General features: G+C 37.3%; 1 protein-coding gene and 1 pseudogene across 2 annotated transcripts; one reads left to right on the forward strand and one right to left on the reverse strand.

Annotated features, from left to right (window-relative positions):
• Positions 1-8,640: 8,640 nt before the first annotated feature.
• On the reverse strand, positions 8,641-11,042 carry LOC118028293 (uncharacterized). 2 transcript variants are annotated; one of them, XM_035031850.2, is made up of 7 exons: positions 10,785-11,042; positions 10,638-10,673; positions 10,500-10,553; positions 10,368-10,421; positions 9,290-9,343; positions 9,139-9,210; positions 8,641-9,019 (listed from the first exon to the last, which is right to left on the reverse strand). In XM_035031850.2, the coding sequence occupies exons 1-7, from the start codon at positions 10,827-10,829 to the stop codon at positions 8,906-8,908; spliced, it is 429 nt and encodes a 142-aa protein (XP_034887741.1). In that variant the 5' UTR covers positions 10,830-11,042; the 3' UTR covers positions 8,641-8,905. The 2 variants fall into 2 exon arrangements, with proteins under 2 accessions (XP_034887741.1, XP_034887733.1); XM_035031842.2 differs by having other exon boundaries at positions 10,638-10,676; positions 10,785-11,041.
• Positions 11,043-12,954: 1,912 nt separating this feature from the next.
• Positions 12,955-15,013, forward strand: LOC118028286 (uncharacterized; annotated as a pseudogene).
• Positions 15,014-17,016: the final 2,003 nt, after the last annotated feature.

Below are 17,016 nucleotides of genomic sequence, written 5' to 3' on the forward strand. Positions count from 1 at the left end.
ACAAAGAATATAATGGGCATACCCAAGATTTACAATGAGGACAAGAAACGAAAACCAACAAATGGCTACAGGCTAGCCACAACAAAACAAAAACTTGGACCAACCTAGATATGGCTAGGGTACAAAAAACAACCAGCTAAACCATCAAATTAAGAGAGTCCATGTTATTGACCCTCCAAAGTCTTTGGATTCCTTATGTTTTTCATCTGTTTGTTGACATTCCTTATCAAAACAAGCTTTATCGCGAAATGATACATTCGATTTGATCAAAAACCAAATTCGAAGCTTTAGACACATCTGGCAAAGATCCTTGCATTTCGTTCTTGCCAGATACAATAACACTGTTAGCTGCGAAACCCAGTTTACGAGAAAAGTTGACGAAACTTTTTCCATGCCAAGAGACAGTGGCCAATCGAATCCATTCATCCAAGCTTTTTGTCATTCTTTGAATGTCGCATCTATCACAAACATTCCACCATAATGCTTTCGCAAAGGAGCATTCGAAGAACAAGTGGTTGTGATCTTCATTATTGCAGAGACAGAAGTGAGCACCTATTGGGACCATGAATACCAAAACCGAATGAAGTCTATCCTGCGTTGAGAGTTTTCCGATGGATAGCCACCCAAAGAAGAAATGCATGTCTTGGGACAGCATTCTTGAACCACACGATGTCATGCCAATCAACCATTTGATGATGAATTCCGAGAGAAGCTTATTTCTATTCTGTCTACCATTTACTGATTTGTGAAAGTAGCTAGTATTCTGATCCCCCAAGCTAAGCCATTGTATCCTTGCCTTTTGTCTGAAAAAATACTCTTTCGCCCTGACAGTAGAAGCATAGTTACGAACATCATCTCTTTCTCGCATACGCAATGTTGGATCCTCAGGCGCTGTATGCAGAGCTTGATTGAGCCCTATCCATGTGATCTTTTCATCTTTGACTCTATCGGAATATTGGAGAAGTGAGTCTTATTGAAATGTTTAAGTTCCTGCTTTAGCTTCCTTAGTTTGCAACACAGTTGATACATTGGACAACCTCCCGAATGCTGATCCCATACTTTCTTCACCAAGGGCATGAACTCGTCATGATCCATCCACATATCGAAGAATCTGAATGGTTTCTTTATGTTCTGAACATTGCCAGTGACTTTTACCACCATGGGAGAATGATCTGACATACCAGCAGACAAGAATCTCGCTTCCGACAATGGGAAGCGCATATTCCACTTCTCATTCACAAGCACTCTATCTAGTTTCCGCATAATCATATTCTCAGGACATTGGTTCGTCCAAGTATAATGCATACCTGAATACCGAAGATCATCCACTTTCGCTTCACGTATACATGTTTCCAATCTGTCCATATGACCAGCCCACGTAGAAGACCCTCCTAAACCTCTCTGACTGGTTGCGGATAGCATTAAAGTCGCCCATAAGAATTCCATGGGTTGACTCCCATCCATCACTTCGACTCACAAATATCAGACCATAAAGCCTCACGTACGGATGCATTATTGTCTCCGTAAATGATTGAAGTATTAAAACAGATATTGGTAGCTAATATCATGACAGAAACATGGATAGCCTGGTCTGAACATTCCCAGAACATCCACCTTTCACCAAAAATCAGCATTCCAACAAACCCAAATACGACCACGACAAGAGAAATCATAATTATACAAGAGAATGACCAATTACGCAGAAGAAGTTGCGAAACATTATCTTTATAACCTGTCTCTAACCCGAGTTTCAACCAAACCAAAAAAAAAACCATCCTCTCTTGATGGATGAGCTGACGCAGTTCTGAATGCTTTATGGGATCATTCAAACCTCTAACATTCCAACATCCAATAATCATAGGGAAATAGAGAGGATACCAAACAACAACACACTGATTACCTTGACTTGCCCCCCCCTCGGAGGAGCCAGATTTCTTACTCTTTTCTTTGAAAGGCCTGGAGAACCCGTTTTCTTTTTTCTCTAAGAGAGTCTCTAGCCTTGCTAGCTAACTGATTAATAAAGTTTCCCCGTCAGAAAGAAATCGGACTTTGCGGACTTGTTGTGGATCAGTGAACGTCGACTCCCTTATCATCATCTTCCTTACCTGTACCACCTCCCATAGCTCCAATATCAACATTCACCTCATGACTAACAAGGGTTCATGGTTGCATTACAGATGGTTGAACTTTGATCTAAAGAAGTACATGCATCCCCTTCCTCCGGCACCATGGTCTGCTCGTGAGCTCTTTCAAAATAAGAGGAGAGTGGTAGGATTTTCATCTTCATAACAAACCATGGCATTGGGCACATCTAATGTCGCAGATTCATTTCGTATTACAATCAGCAATATGTAAAGCAAATGCTAAACAACCATTCTCATTACAATTAAGCTCTTTAGATGGCCAAACAATCATTCTCACCAATCGTAAACACCCTTATTTCTTACCAACTACCTGCCATTGAAGTTGATTCTGCTTATTATCTGCATGTTTTAGAGTTCACAGCTCCTATTTTCCTTTTTGCCCTCTGCCCCCCATTGTACGATCATCAACTTTACTATAGAACATATCGCTGTGGTATGTTCCAAAGACATTGCAATTATTGCACCTTGAAGGAATCCATTCATAATCCGCTGAAATTTGTTAATGAATAACCCATTTGGACAGCGAAGGTCGTATTCCTTCACCAGTGTTTTCGAAGCTTCTATCTCAACGCAAACTCTTGCGTAGCTAAGCCTTTTACGCAACAATGTAGTAAGGTCAGCATGAAGGGGAACCCCAATAGCACTCGCTACACAACTCAACCCCTTAACAGTCCAATACTCGAGAGGAGCATTATAGAGCTTAACCCATACCGGAACTCTATCCAGATCATCTTTCAAAAATTGCATGTTCGGATGCCAACGTTTAAGCACCAAAGGTCTGTTGGCCATGTGCCATGGGGCTCTCTCCAGAACATTAGTGGCGCGATCGACAGAATCAAAAGTGAAGAGAAAGAATCCATTATCAGAAGATAAAACTTCGGATACACCGTGGGAGCCCCATATTCTTTTAGCAATAGAATTAACAATAGGATAGGGTAATTTCTGACCCATGAAATGACCAACTAGAGTGGATTTCCAAAGTTCACAACTATCCTCAAACACATCAAGTGGAGGAGCTACTGTCACATGACCATCAGTTATTGCGGGGGGAGCAAAATGCAAGTTACGGACTGGATTCATATCAAGGGACATCCTACCCTTATTGTCATCAACATCATAGCCCTTCAAAGCATTTAAAAAATTCAATTTGGGGCTAAGGTGTAGTTGTTCTTGTTGCTTAGACCCAACCTTCAACTCATCAACTTTAGAACCCAACACAGGATTCATGTCATGACTATTGAGCATGTCTTGGAGCTCTAATTGTAAAGTATGTCCAGATTTAACTCCATTATGTTGTTCAATGTCAGAGCTAACCATTGGAACAAATTTGACAGCAAAACACAAAGACAATTTGGCAGCATACAAATACTAGAAAAAACTCAGTCCAAGAAGCACTAATAAGCGACCAGCACTATGATTGGAACAACGATCAGTTCAAACATCCCAACGGTTCAAAGGTAGATACACATGTTATGTATAACATATTCAAAAATCAGCACAGTTTAACGGTTGGATCTCCGCAGATCTTAATTATACCGAAACTGACCTGAGAATGACGACCTTCTGTTGAACATGTAGAAAACGTTTCTGGAGGCTTAATTTATAATCTCCACCGTTTAGAATGTGTATCATAACCAGATGCATCACATATCCAAAACTAAGCTTGATCCAACGGTGGAAGAAGGAGACATATGCCGGCGGCTCTGACTGTTCCGAGAGGGATTTTTCCAGAAATATTCAAATGGCTAGCTTCCGCAGGAGGAATCCAATATGGACGATCCCTCTGGAAAGAATGTAGGAAATATAGATGTTCACAACATACCAAAAAATAGTCTGGATCCAACGGTATAACAAGGCAAAATGGGCCGGCGACTCTGACAGCACTAGGGGGTTTTCCAGAAAATTTCAATTGTCCAGATTTCTTTTTTTTTTTGGTAAGCTAACTTATGTATTAAAAGAAAATGATACAAAGAATATAATGGGCATACCCAAGATTTACAATGAGGACAGAAACGAAAACCAACAAATGGCTACAGGCTAGCCACATAACAAAACAAAAACTTGGACCAACTAGATATGCTAGGGGTACAAAAACAACCAGCTAAACATCAAATTAAGAGTCCATGTTATTGACCCTCCAAAGTCTTTGGATCCTTATGTTTTCATCTGTTTGTTAAACATTCCTCATCAAAACAAGCTTATCGCGAATGATACATTCGATTTGATCAAAAACCAAATTTGAAGCTTTAGATACATCTGCAAAGATCCTTGCCTTCCGTTCTTGCCAGATACAATACACTGTAGCTGCGAAACCCAGTTTACGACAGCTTTAGAAGATCCCTCTGGTCAGAATGTAGACAATAGTTCAGTTCACAACATAACCAAATCTTGGCTTGATCCAACGGTGGTCTCCGGAGATATGGCTATCGGAGCACCGCCCCTTTGAATCTTTCCTCTCTAACCTCTCTCTAGGGTTTCTTTTTTCAAGGAAATTTAATGAATCCCTGCCACACTACGAGATTATATTGAAACTCATTAAATATCCTTATGGAACTAGGAAATTCCCAAAACCAGCTCCCACATCCTTGGAGGAAAAGAATCCTAATCAAATAGGAAGTCCACAAGTCAAATGGAAGTAAATAACAAAATCCGTATAGCCTCTGTTGACCAGTATGGGGGTGCCTTCCCGAACTCCGATTGACCTGCAATTTTATCCCAAGGTAGTAAGATATGTCTGGAGAGTCCACATAAAATATTAGCCCGATCCAACGGTCGAATTGAGAATTATGACTGTTGCCGTAAACCTGGATTGTTGCGCTTTTTACGCCAAAATCCGAATCTGACCTTACTTGGGTCGTATCACAAGGCTGAACCGTATCATTTCCTCCCTCTTCAAGAAGATTCGCCCTCGAATCTTGAATAGCATTAATGGTGACTTCAGTAGCCTTTTGTTTAAGCCTTCGGAATCCCCTTATTGCTAACACCTTTCTCCAACAACACTGTATAGAAGTAATGACTGACAAGAATTTCAAATAAGCACGCCGTACTAACCACTTGCGTACATACTTTTGAATGATAACCACAGCGACTCTCCTTTGTCTTTCATCCTTTTGGCGTTGTACCTCTTTTTCCCATGAAGCTTCAAGATCATAGAATAATCTTCTACACTTATCAACTTCTCGTTCTAGAACCCCCAAACCATGGCTTAGTATTTCGCATCGTTGATCTACAATCCTCCTCTGTTCCCTCTCCCTTAGTGAATACATGACACACAGATAGGGGAAAAAAACAAGAAGACGACGACAAGAATAGAGTTTATAGCATGAAGAACATTGATTTAGACTCGAGAATACAAATTTGACTTTTGTTTGGACCAGAACTTATCGAAAAACAAACTAATGCGAGGGAGATGAAAATGACTCAAACAACAGCCAAATATCAAAATATGATGATAGTATAATGGCAGGAACAAAATCAACAGAAACAAAACAAGTTTTGAAAGATAACACCAAACAGACCCGTTACGACAAAACAAGACCTAAAGCTCAGAGCCTTAGCATGGCCGAAGATGAAGCACGTCATCGAGGATGGTATGTCAACCTCTCTATGGTTTGACAATTGGCATCCTCATAGCCCGCTCGCTGATACGTACAGTGAAAGATTCATCTATGATTCAGGTATGGAACACAGCGCGAGAGTGAACGTGCTGATTAATAACTTAGAATGGAGGATTCCTATCACTCATGCTATTGGCTGGCACCCCATTATAGAAGCTATTCCTTCCACATCTACTCTTAAGGGGCAAAAGGATGAGATTGTTTGGTTGGATTCGCCAAATCAGAGTTTCTCGGTCAAAGTAGCTTGGGAACAACTCAGAATTCATCATCAAAGGGTTGATTGGCATGACTTCGTGTGGTTCAAGAATGCTGTCCCAAGACATGCATTTCTTCTATGGTTGGCTATCCAACGGAAACTCTCAACGCAGGATAGACTTCATCGGTTTGGTATTCATGGTCCCAATAGGTGCTCACTCTGTCTCCACAATAATGAAGATCACAACCACTTGTTCTTTGAATGCTCCTTTTTTTTTTTTGGTAAGCTAACTTATGTATTAAAAGAAAATGATACAAAGAATATAATGGGCATACCCAAGATTTACAATGTGGACAGAAACAAAAACCAACAAATGGCTACAGGCTAGCCACATAACAAACAAAAACTTAGACCAACTAGATATGCTAGGGGTACAAAAACATCCAGTTAAACATCAAATTAAGAGTCCATGTTATTGACCCTCCAAAGTCTTTGGATCCTTATGTTTTCATCTGTTTGTTGAACATTCCTCATCAAAACAAGCTTATCGCGAATGATACATTCGATTTGATCAAAAACCAAATTCGAAGCTTTAGACACATCTGCAAAGATCCTTGCGTTCCGTTCTTGCCAGATACAATACACTGTAGCTGCAAAACCCAGTTTACGAGAAATGTTGACGAAACTTTTGCCATGCCAAGAGACAGTGGCCAATCGAATCCATTCATCCATGCTTTTTGTCATTCTTGGAATGTCGCATCTGTCACAAACATTCCACCATAATGCCTTCGTAAAGGAGCATTCAAAGAACAAGTGATTGTGATCTTCATTATTGCGGAGACAGAGTGAGCACCTATTGGGACCTTTTTTTTTGGTAAGCTGACTTATGTATTAAAAGAAAATGATACAAAGAATATAATGGGCATACCCAAGATTTACAATGAGGACAGAAACGAAAACCAACAAATGGCTACAGGCTAGCCACAACAAAACAAAAACTTGGACCAACTAGATATGCTAGGGGTACAAAAACACCAGCTAAACATCAAATTAAGAGTCCATGTTATTGACCCTCCAAAGTCTTTGGATCCTTATGTTTTCATCTGTTTGTTGAACATTCCTCATCAAAACAAGCTTATCGCGAATGATACATTCGATTTGATCAAAAACCAAATTCGAAGCACCTATTGGGACCATGAATACCAAACCGATGAAGTCTATCCTGCGTTGAGAGTTTTCGTTGGATAGCCACCCAAAGAAGAAATGCATGTCTTGGGACAACATTCTTGAACCACACGATGTCATGCCAATCAACCATTTGATGATGAATTCTTAGTTGTTCCCAAGCTACTTTGACCGAGAAACTCTGATTTGGCGAATCCAACCAAACAATCTCATCATTTTGCCTCTTAGGAGTAGATGTGGAAGGAATAGCTTCTATAATGGGGTGCCAGCCAATAGCATGAGTGATAGGAATTCTCCATTCTAAGTTATTAATCAGCACGTTCACTCTCGCATTGTGTTCCATACTTGAATCATAGATGAAACGTTCACCGTAGGTTTTACGGGATAACCTGGTTTAAAGGGTTAGCCCAATTAATTCAATTTCGTTTTCTTTTTCTTCATTAGTTTTTTTCTTTTTGATGATTTTTTTTCTTTGTTTTTTTTAATTAATCTATTTAATTATTACACTTTTATGACATGACCTTATAGCCAGACCCATATCCAATATTCTTGGGTCCGGTGTTACAATCATGCTCACTTAAACTTGGATCATGCAAGTTTAATTTTATTATTAATATTATAAATATTACTCTTGAGTCAGGCGTTGCAGCCAAACCCAAGATTTTTGGGTATAACTTTGCAGAAAAACCCAAGATTTTTTAAATTTTTATTTTTTTTAATATTTTTTATACAAAAAAAATAACCAACGGCATCGCTTGGGTATCAAAGCTAGTTATCATATAATCAGGAAAGTGGTGCATCAATTACATCTCTTGTTAAACAGTATGTGAAGATGCTTCTTTATTCTTCAAGCAAATAAAAATGAAACAAACGGTTGAAATTTAAATTTCTTAAGAAAAGAATAGAAAAAATGATCTCAAGAGCGTCCCTTTTAAAGAAGCAAATGATATTCATCCTAATTTAATTTCCTTATCCAAAGCCAAATATAGGGTATGCATATCAATGGCAATTATTAAAGAGGGATTAAAGGAACCTGTGAATTTATGATTGCCTGACTAGTATCCTCTGTGATGGCCTCATTTTCCTGTGTCTCCACAGATCATGGACACAAAATAGCCATAATAAACCTACTAGATGGTAAAAACCAATTGCCTACTAGTCCCTTACCAGCCATATCAAAGAAATTTCCACAAACATAAAGCTCTATGTGGGGACTCAACACTACTGCAATGCCAATCCAAGAGACAACGGAGAAGAAAACTATGAGCCAACACATGAACGTCAATAGGCAATCTTATCGCCCAAGTTGTTGAAAATGTAGTGTGTTCTCAGAATACATTTTATCCCAAAAACATATAAAAAGGCATCAATTTAATTTTTTTTTCAAAATAAAAAAAAAAACATTTTTTAAAGCACTTGAAGGTCATAAGAACCACAATACCAAACAATCTATAAAAGTGCCAGCACGCACGTTAAAAAAAAGAAGAACAAAGAAAGATGTCTAAATAATTTACTTTATACCGGGCTTCCACTAGACGATAAATATTCAAATATATGGAGAACGGTGCTTCAAAAAAGATATGCAAATGCCAATTAACATTTATTTCAGAAAAAAGTTTATGCCTTGTACTGGAAAGCTAAGTACGTAGTTGCAAAGTTTGACTCCAAGCCACCAGAGAAAGCGCCAGGAAAGCAAATTGATTGATACTCTCATCTCCAGTAGAGCTAAAGTACAGGAAATACTCGCTCCATAACAAAACATCCTAGTTTTCATCTCTTTTCTCAATAACCTCTTCAACTGAAGCGTGTACTTCCTGGTCTTCTACATCAAGCATGGGTTCTTGAGCCTCTTTAGCATCACCTGTGCTGTCTTGAAGCTGCAAAAGTTCATTAATCATCAACCACGGGCTTATATTTATTTCTAAAAGCATCTTCCAAGTTAGCCAACAAATCATATGCACAAGTCACATGAAGAAAATTTTCAAGAAACCTTTACCCCTAAATTCCGTAGGCTGGCTGTAACATCTTCTTGTTGCTGCTGCAGTGTGTTCTTCAGTTCTTGAAATTCCTGATTTTGATTCAGACAGATGTTAAGAAAAAATAATAACCAAAGAAAACAGCATCAGTATTACTTAGGCAGCAGTTACCTTACGAAGTTGATCGACCTCAACATTCAATGACTTCTTCAATTCCGATAACTCCTGAATGAGGCAAGAAAGATTTGCATTAGAGTCTTGAATTCAACTGAATTGCATCTCATGCCAACTAATTAGATAAACTACTAAGGGTGCTCATAAATTGGATAGAGATATAGAATACATGTAATCAGTAAAATGCTTCAACTAAAATATTCATCTAGTCAAATTTGTAAAACTACGTGAAGGTAGGGAGTTGCTAAAGCAAAAATGGCTAAATTGTGTGTTTTCAATTATAAAATTTAGTATAAAATTTCAGACTAACAATTACCACAAATTATGATATGGTTTCCGGTTCATTCCTAGAAACGTTGTGGGGCATATTTTAAAAACTGACATTCCTTGCACTTTATTACTTTTCCTGTATGCTTGGAACACTCAGGTCAGATGTAAGGGTTGGAGTTGAAATACATGCACTACTAAAAGACATTTCTTTAATCTACAAATTCCATTCTAGAGGATAAAATAAAAAGAAGAACAAGAGACTCAAACAACGATTGAATGCAAAAACACGGCATGTTGGACTAATGATCTGTTGACACAGTGCTAAATTGAGCAAACTGCATGTTGTCCTTAAAAAATTGCAGGGTAACATTGCTTGCTGCAAGCCGCCTTGGCACTTATTCTGTTGCCACATCAACATTTCCCAGATGATTCACACAAAATCTTCCAAGCACATTCTCGATCTCCAAGATTTTATTATTTTAGTTCCACCAAAATCTAAGCAATTTTTTTTCTATCTAATTCGGCAAGAAAAGGAAGAAAAAAAAAATGATAAACACCCGTTTGGGCATTGCGGTTTGGATGTGCTTTCAAAGTGATTTTCATCTGAAAACGCATCAAATAAGTGTCTTTTTTGGTATTTTTAGATGGATTCGACATCCTTAAATCAAAACCATCTAACCAAAACCACGTAGAAAAAGCAGTTTCACCCGCATTATCAAACACATGTAAAAGTGTGTATCTCTGCCGTTCTATTAGATGGGAAAAAATTGCAGAATGAATAAATAAATAAATAAAAATGACTTACATCACGATGGATTTTGACTTGAGTGTCCAGCTTCGATCTCCAACTTTGCAAATCCTGTTACAAAAATAAAATAAAAAACTGGAGAAAAGAAAATACAAGTAAATATGTAAAAAAGAAATGAAGAAAATTAACCTGCTTTAAGCCTTGGATTCTGTTAAGAAGATCACTCCTGGATTCATTTAATTCCTAATAATTTTTAAAAAATGTGGGCAATTACAACAGTGTAGGCAGCAAAATGTTAGAATGAAATATAGATAATAGGAAACATACAGCGATCTTTGAACCAATCGGAACTGTGTTTTCTTTCTTCTGCCAAAAAAATAAAATTATCAGGCTTCGCAAACAAAAAAACACAAACACGACATCAAATCGGAGACACAGAGAGAGGAGAGGAGAAAGAAGTTGTGTGGTGTGTACAGGAGCGATAGGAAGTGTAGCGGTGGAAGAATCGGAGTTGGCCATTGATTGGATTTGTTTAAGTATCGAAGAATCGGAATTTTTGTGTGTTTTTAAAACAAGTTTGTAGGAGATTTATTATTTTTTACAATGTTTTTCGTTTGTTTTGTTTAGTTTGAGGTTTTTAATAAAATGAAGAGGGAGCGGGGCGGAGTGGAGTGGAGTGGAGTGTAGCGCAGTGGAAATGATTGTGTGTGTTGTCGGTTGGGGTTTCTGTCTACACGTGAAAAAAACAAAATTTGATTCTTTTTGTATGTGTTTGGGCGGGCAAAACAATTGAAAATCAACTCAAGTACGGAGCAAAGTTATTAAACCGGTACAGCTTATAATTTGCATCGGTACCCTGCACATTAGAATTTTATACAACATCTTATAATTTTTTTTTATTTTCATTGTTTAATAAATTTATTATTGTCTTCGTATATAAAGTAGATCTAAATTGTTGAATCGCATCTACTTTTATATGATTTGTTTATTTATTTTTATATATTTATTCAATATTAGTTTGAGATTTTAGAGCTTTTCAACAATAAATAATTTAGCATTTGGCAAAGTAGACGTATAGTTTAGCAGCCAGAGTTGATTCAACAATTGTTGTCTTGGCTGAGACTCGATTTGCCCGGTAGATTCTGGCTAAAGCTGATTGAAAACATTTCTTCTGTGTGTGTGAGTGTGTGTTTCAAACAACTGTCCTTTCCACCCCCTAAATCTGTGTCTTATTATCAGTGTTTTAAGACCCGGCCCGGCCCGGCGAGTCGACCCGGGACCCGGCCGACCCGGGCCTGTGGCCGGGCCGGGTCTAAGTAAAAAATAGGCTGGGAATTGGCCCGGCCAGACCCGGTCGACCCGGGACCCGGCCGGCCCGGCCAGACCCGGCTGAGACCCGGGTTTATTTTTTTTTATACTCTCATGCCCGAAACGACGTCGTTTTGGCCTTTTACAATTAAAAGGCCAAAACGACAATAGCAGAGGCCAGAGAGACGAATGCATTGCAGACCAGACGAAGTGAGAAGAACTGAAGAAGACCTAATTTAGAAATTGCAGACCAGACGAACTGAAGAAAACCCATTTCACTCTCAGTCGCGAAGAAGAGCAGATGAGCAGAAGACTCTTGATCGCCGTTTCAATTCTGAGCATAAGGTGAGATGAGTTTTTACTTGTTTCTTTCTTCTTTCACCTTTCTTTATCCATTCCTCTGTTTCATCTTCTTCCTTCTGTTAAACTTGCAGGAGAGTATAACAGTGGCATGATTGGCATCGATTCTTCCCTCCGTTCAGTTTGTTGATCCATCGGTTCTTCCCTCTGTTGACCCATCGATCGACCCACCGGTTCTTCCCACAGGTATGTATCTCGGCCTCTCTGTTCTTCTTTTTTTCCTGCGACTTCAAATGGTCAATCGTGATTCATGAATATTTCGTTTGCTGTGAAATGTGAATATTGTGAATATTGTTGTCCCTGTTCCTTTGCTGTGAAATGTGAATATTGATGTAGCTGTGAATATTATGCAAGTAGCCGTGAGCCTGTGAATATTGTTGTTAATTTTTTGTTGTCCCAGTTCGTTGACTTCTGCTTAATTTGTAGTTGTGAATATTCTTGCATTCGTTGAACTACAGTTGTGAGAATTTGGGTGGGTTGGCCGTAATGTTTCAATAATGTTTTTTTCTCTTAGAATATGTAGCTTTGGTGTATCCATCGGCATAGGAATTCCTTAAATATTAATTCATCCTATTTGTGATTTTCAAATGCTACACAAAAGCTGTAATGATAGAGAGGCCGAAATTTAGTTTGAATTACATGAGAGATTAATTTCTCTTTACAGCTAATTAAAGGTTGGATTCTAGCTAAGGTTGTGCTTGATGGATTTTTTTATACAATGGTGTGATTAAGAGAGCATGTGTTACAAAAGCATATTGATAATTAATTCTTTAGGTTATTTTTCTCCTTTAAGTTTTACTGTAATTGGATGACATATTGAGCACAAATCTAAATTAATTTCATTAAATCCTGCTTATTTGCCTAGGTGAGATTAAACATGACCTCAAGAAAAATATTTTTAAATTTTGATAGTAATTAGTAATCTGGTTGAAAGAATTTTCCAGTGATATCTTATAAATTATGTCAGGTCCTTAAAATGTCTTCACATGATGGTAGTACTCCAAGTAGTGATCCTTCAACGGCCCAATCATCTCAACCTTCAATTTCCATGTCAAGTGGTAGTAGAGGAAGAACAGATTTGGCATGGGGTCATTGTAGAGAAGCTCCTGAACTTAGTGTTGGATGTAAAAAAACTAAATTAGTATGTTTATATTGTGCTAAAGTATTTGCGGGTGGTGGAATTAATCGATTTAAGCAACATTTAGCTGGAGCTAAAGGAGAAGTTGAACAATGTCGCAAATGTCCTCCTGATGTTCGACATCAAATGCTTTTGAACCTTAAAGGAAATGTTGAAACAAAAAAAAGAGTTAGAGAAATGCAAGCAGATTTCAATCCATTTAATGCACAACAAAGGGAGCATGAAGAGATGATGATTAGGCAATTAGAAGATGATGATGGTGACGGTGATGATGAGGAGGATGAGGATGTCAATACTAAAAAACATATGTTACCACCGAAGGTTGCAAAAAAGAAAAAGATTCAAAGCACTGTAAAACAATCAACTACAAGTTATGGAAAGCAGACGAAATCTGCAACATTAGGGACATATTTCATGCCGAGAACAACTCCTGGTGCTCAGAAGTCTCTTCAGAATTGTTGGCAAAGGAAAGAAGCAGTTGAACGGTATGATCTTGCTTTAGCGAAGTGGATGTTTGATGCATGTGTGCCATTTAATGCTGTTAACTCTGTGTATTATCAGCATGCCATAGATGCTGTAACAGCCATGGGTCCTGGTTATAAAGGACCAAACTTGCATGCTATCCGTGGCTATTACTTGGCAAAAGCGGTTGATGAAGTGAAGATTTATGTTGAGAGTTATCGAGAGATTTGGAAGAAGACTGGTTGCACATTAATGGCTGATGGATGGACAGATCAGAAGAGGAGGACTTTAATTAACTTCTTAGTATATTGTCCTAAAGGGACAGTTTTTTTGAAAACCGTGGATGTATCAGATGTCTCAAAGACTGCTAGATTGTTGTATTAGTTGTTTAGAGAGGTTGTTTTGTATGTTGGGGTAGAAAACATTGTGCATATGGTGACTGATAATGCTGCAAATTATGTTGCTGCTGGCAAGTTATTGATGGAAGAATTTCCTTCGATATTTTGGTCTCCTTGTGCTGCTCATTGCATCAACCTTATACTCCAGGACATTGGTAAATTGCAGTCAGTTTGTTGTGTTGTTGAGCATGCTTCTGGTATCACAAAGTACATTTATAATCATTGTTATCCATTATATTTGATGAGGAAGTTCACTGGAGGAAAAGAAATACTTCGTCCAGCTCCTACTCGTTTTGCCACCAATTTCATTGCATTGCAAAGCATTTTAGCTCATAAAGATGAGTTGAGAGCTATGGTGACATCTAGGGAATGGGTCTCATCTGCTTATGCTAAAGATATCAAAGGAAAAAAGTTTGTTGAGAGTGTGCTAGACTCTTTGTTTTGGGAAGAATGTGCAATAATTGTGCGAATGAGTGAACCTTTAGTTCGAGTTCTACGATTGGTTGATGGTGATGATAGACCTTCGATGGGATATTTGTATGATGCTATTCATCATGCAAAAGAAGAAATGATGAGGAGATTTCAAAAGAGAAAGCCTAGAGTGAAACCTTTCATAGACATTATCAATAATCGGTGGGATGGACAATTTTACAGAAATCTTTATGCAACAGCATTTTGGTTGAATCCTCGATTTCAATATGATGCAAATATAATGGATAAACACATGGGCACCATTTCTGGACTTCTAGATGTTCTTGAGAAGTTTGCACATGGAAATATACAATTGCAAAGTAAGATTACAAGTGAGATGAAGTTTTTTAGGAATGCTGAATATGACTTTGGCCGAGCGTCCGCAATAAATAATCGCACCCTTATGCCTCCAGGTATATAATTTTTATATTTAAAAATATTATTTGACATAGTCTTACACTTTAACTTATTATTTTTTTTGTATAGATGAATGGTGGATGACATATGGAAACCAGCGCTCCAAATCTACAACAATTGGCTATACGAGTGTTAAGTCAAACTTGTAGTTCTTCGGGATGTGAGAGAAATTGGAGTATGTTTTGAACATATTCATTCCAAGAAGAGAAATAGATTGGAGCACCAAAGGCTTAATGACCTTGTTTACGTCCACTGCAATCTAAGATTGAAACAAAAGTATTTTTCTTTTCTCTAATTCCTTAAATATTATTTTATCTTGTTTAGTAGCATTATTAATACTTATATTGTGTTTACCTTCCCTTTTAATATATAGGAATTATTGGAAAGGACGAAATTATGATCCAATTAATGTTTGAGACAATTTTTCGACATGGAAAATTGGGTAGTCGAAGATAACCCATCAATGTTGACAACGAAGAAGTAGAGAGTTTTCACCAAGTCTATCAACTATGACCATACAAGATACTTTAGTTGATGGTAATTAATGATTTATTATTTAGTGATAAATATTATTTAAAATAAAGTTTTGTTTAACACATAATATTTTATTTCTTAATTGTATTTGAAATGTAGATTCATAAATATTAATGATATTGAAGATGAATTGTGACGATGAAGTTTCAAAGGAGCATGCTGATGATTTTATTAGGTGTTGACGAAATTGGCTCCATTCCATCGACATTTCATCCAAATTTTTCTTCCATGGACACAGAAGAACCTAATGTGTTAATTCAACATAAGTGAATGGGTTGTTGATTTAGAATTTATGTTGTTGGATGTTTTTGTTTTAAATATTTATAACTTATGTTGTTGGAATTTATATTGTTGGATGTTTTGTTTTAAATATTTTATAATATATATTGGTTTGTATTTTGGATATTGAATTAAATTTATGTGTTGGATTATAATTTAAATTTGGTTTAAGTAAATGTTTGTATTGTATTAGTTATGTGTTTTTTTTTTAGGTATTTTTGGGTTGACCCGGGTTAACCCGGGTCAACCCACCTGACCCGTGACCCGGAGGGTCGACCGGGTCAATGACCGGGTCGGGTTTCAAAACTATGCTTATTATGTGATCTTTTGTTAAAACAGCCTTAGAATAACAGTCTCCATCAGCTTGATCACTAAAAACAGCAGCCATTAGTTCTACCCTTCATATTTCGCATGACCTCTGCTGTCAAACGAATAAGCGCTGGTTGCTCCTTATCGCCCTCAAAAAGTACGTATCCAGTGCCATTTAAATATCCAGTCTGGACGCCAAATGCATGGAAAATAAGCAATCCATAAATGCTTGGTCCTGTGGTTCAAAATTCACTCTTTATAGGAACACACGTGTGTAGTCAAGAAGGCAGCAACTGTGGACTTCATGTACCTTTGCGGTCCGCACATATAACATCCACTTTGGGGCTCTGGTCTATTGATGGGTCATCTTCTCCGGTGCCCAGTCCCTACCATATGTCTTTTTTTTGTTTAAAACAATCTTTTAATAACACCCTCCGTGTCAGCATGGTGGTCTTGGTTTCAAATTTTAAATTAAAAAAATTGAAGTATTCCTTCATAATAACAAAATCAGCCCCTTAATATTACTGTTAGTTTTATAATGAACTCCCACATAAAAAAGTTTCTTTCTTTCTTTCTTAATTTTTTTTTTTTTAAATACCCAAAAAGATATGCCTATCATTTATGGTAACTTCAAAGGAGATATTTTAATCTTGTGTTCAAATAGAAAAAAGTCAAATTTTAATCAAGTTAAAGATTGATTTATCAAGTTAAATTATATTAAATTTTAAATTAATTTTTTTTACACTTAATTCAAGTCAGGGAACAATTTAAAGGTTTCAAGTCAACTTAGCAGAGGTTGGACTAATGATAAAGGTCTTGGGCTTAAGATTAAGTTCAGGATTTGAATCTCTTTAGCTACATTTTCTTGCGGCTATGGCCCCTATTGTAAACACCAGTGATTTACCTTGTTCTTGTGTTAGAAATTTCCATGGGCATGGGTATAAGAGCTCGAAGATTTAATCAAAATACACATAAATTCATCTAAATATATCAGTTACAAATAAAAATTATATTTAATAATAATCAACAA

This window comes from Populus alba, chromosome 8 (genome assembly GCF_005239225.2).
Source record: "Populus alba chromosome 8, ASM523922v2, whole genome shotgun sequence".
Classification (NCBI taxonomy): Eukaryota; Viridiplantae; Streptophyta; class Magnoliopsida; order Malpighiales; family Salicaceae; genus Populus; species Populus alba.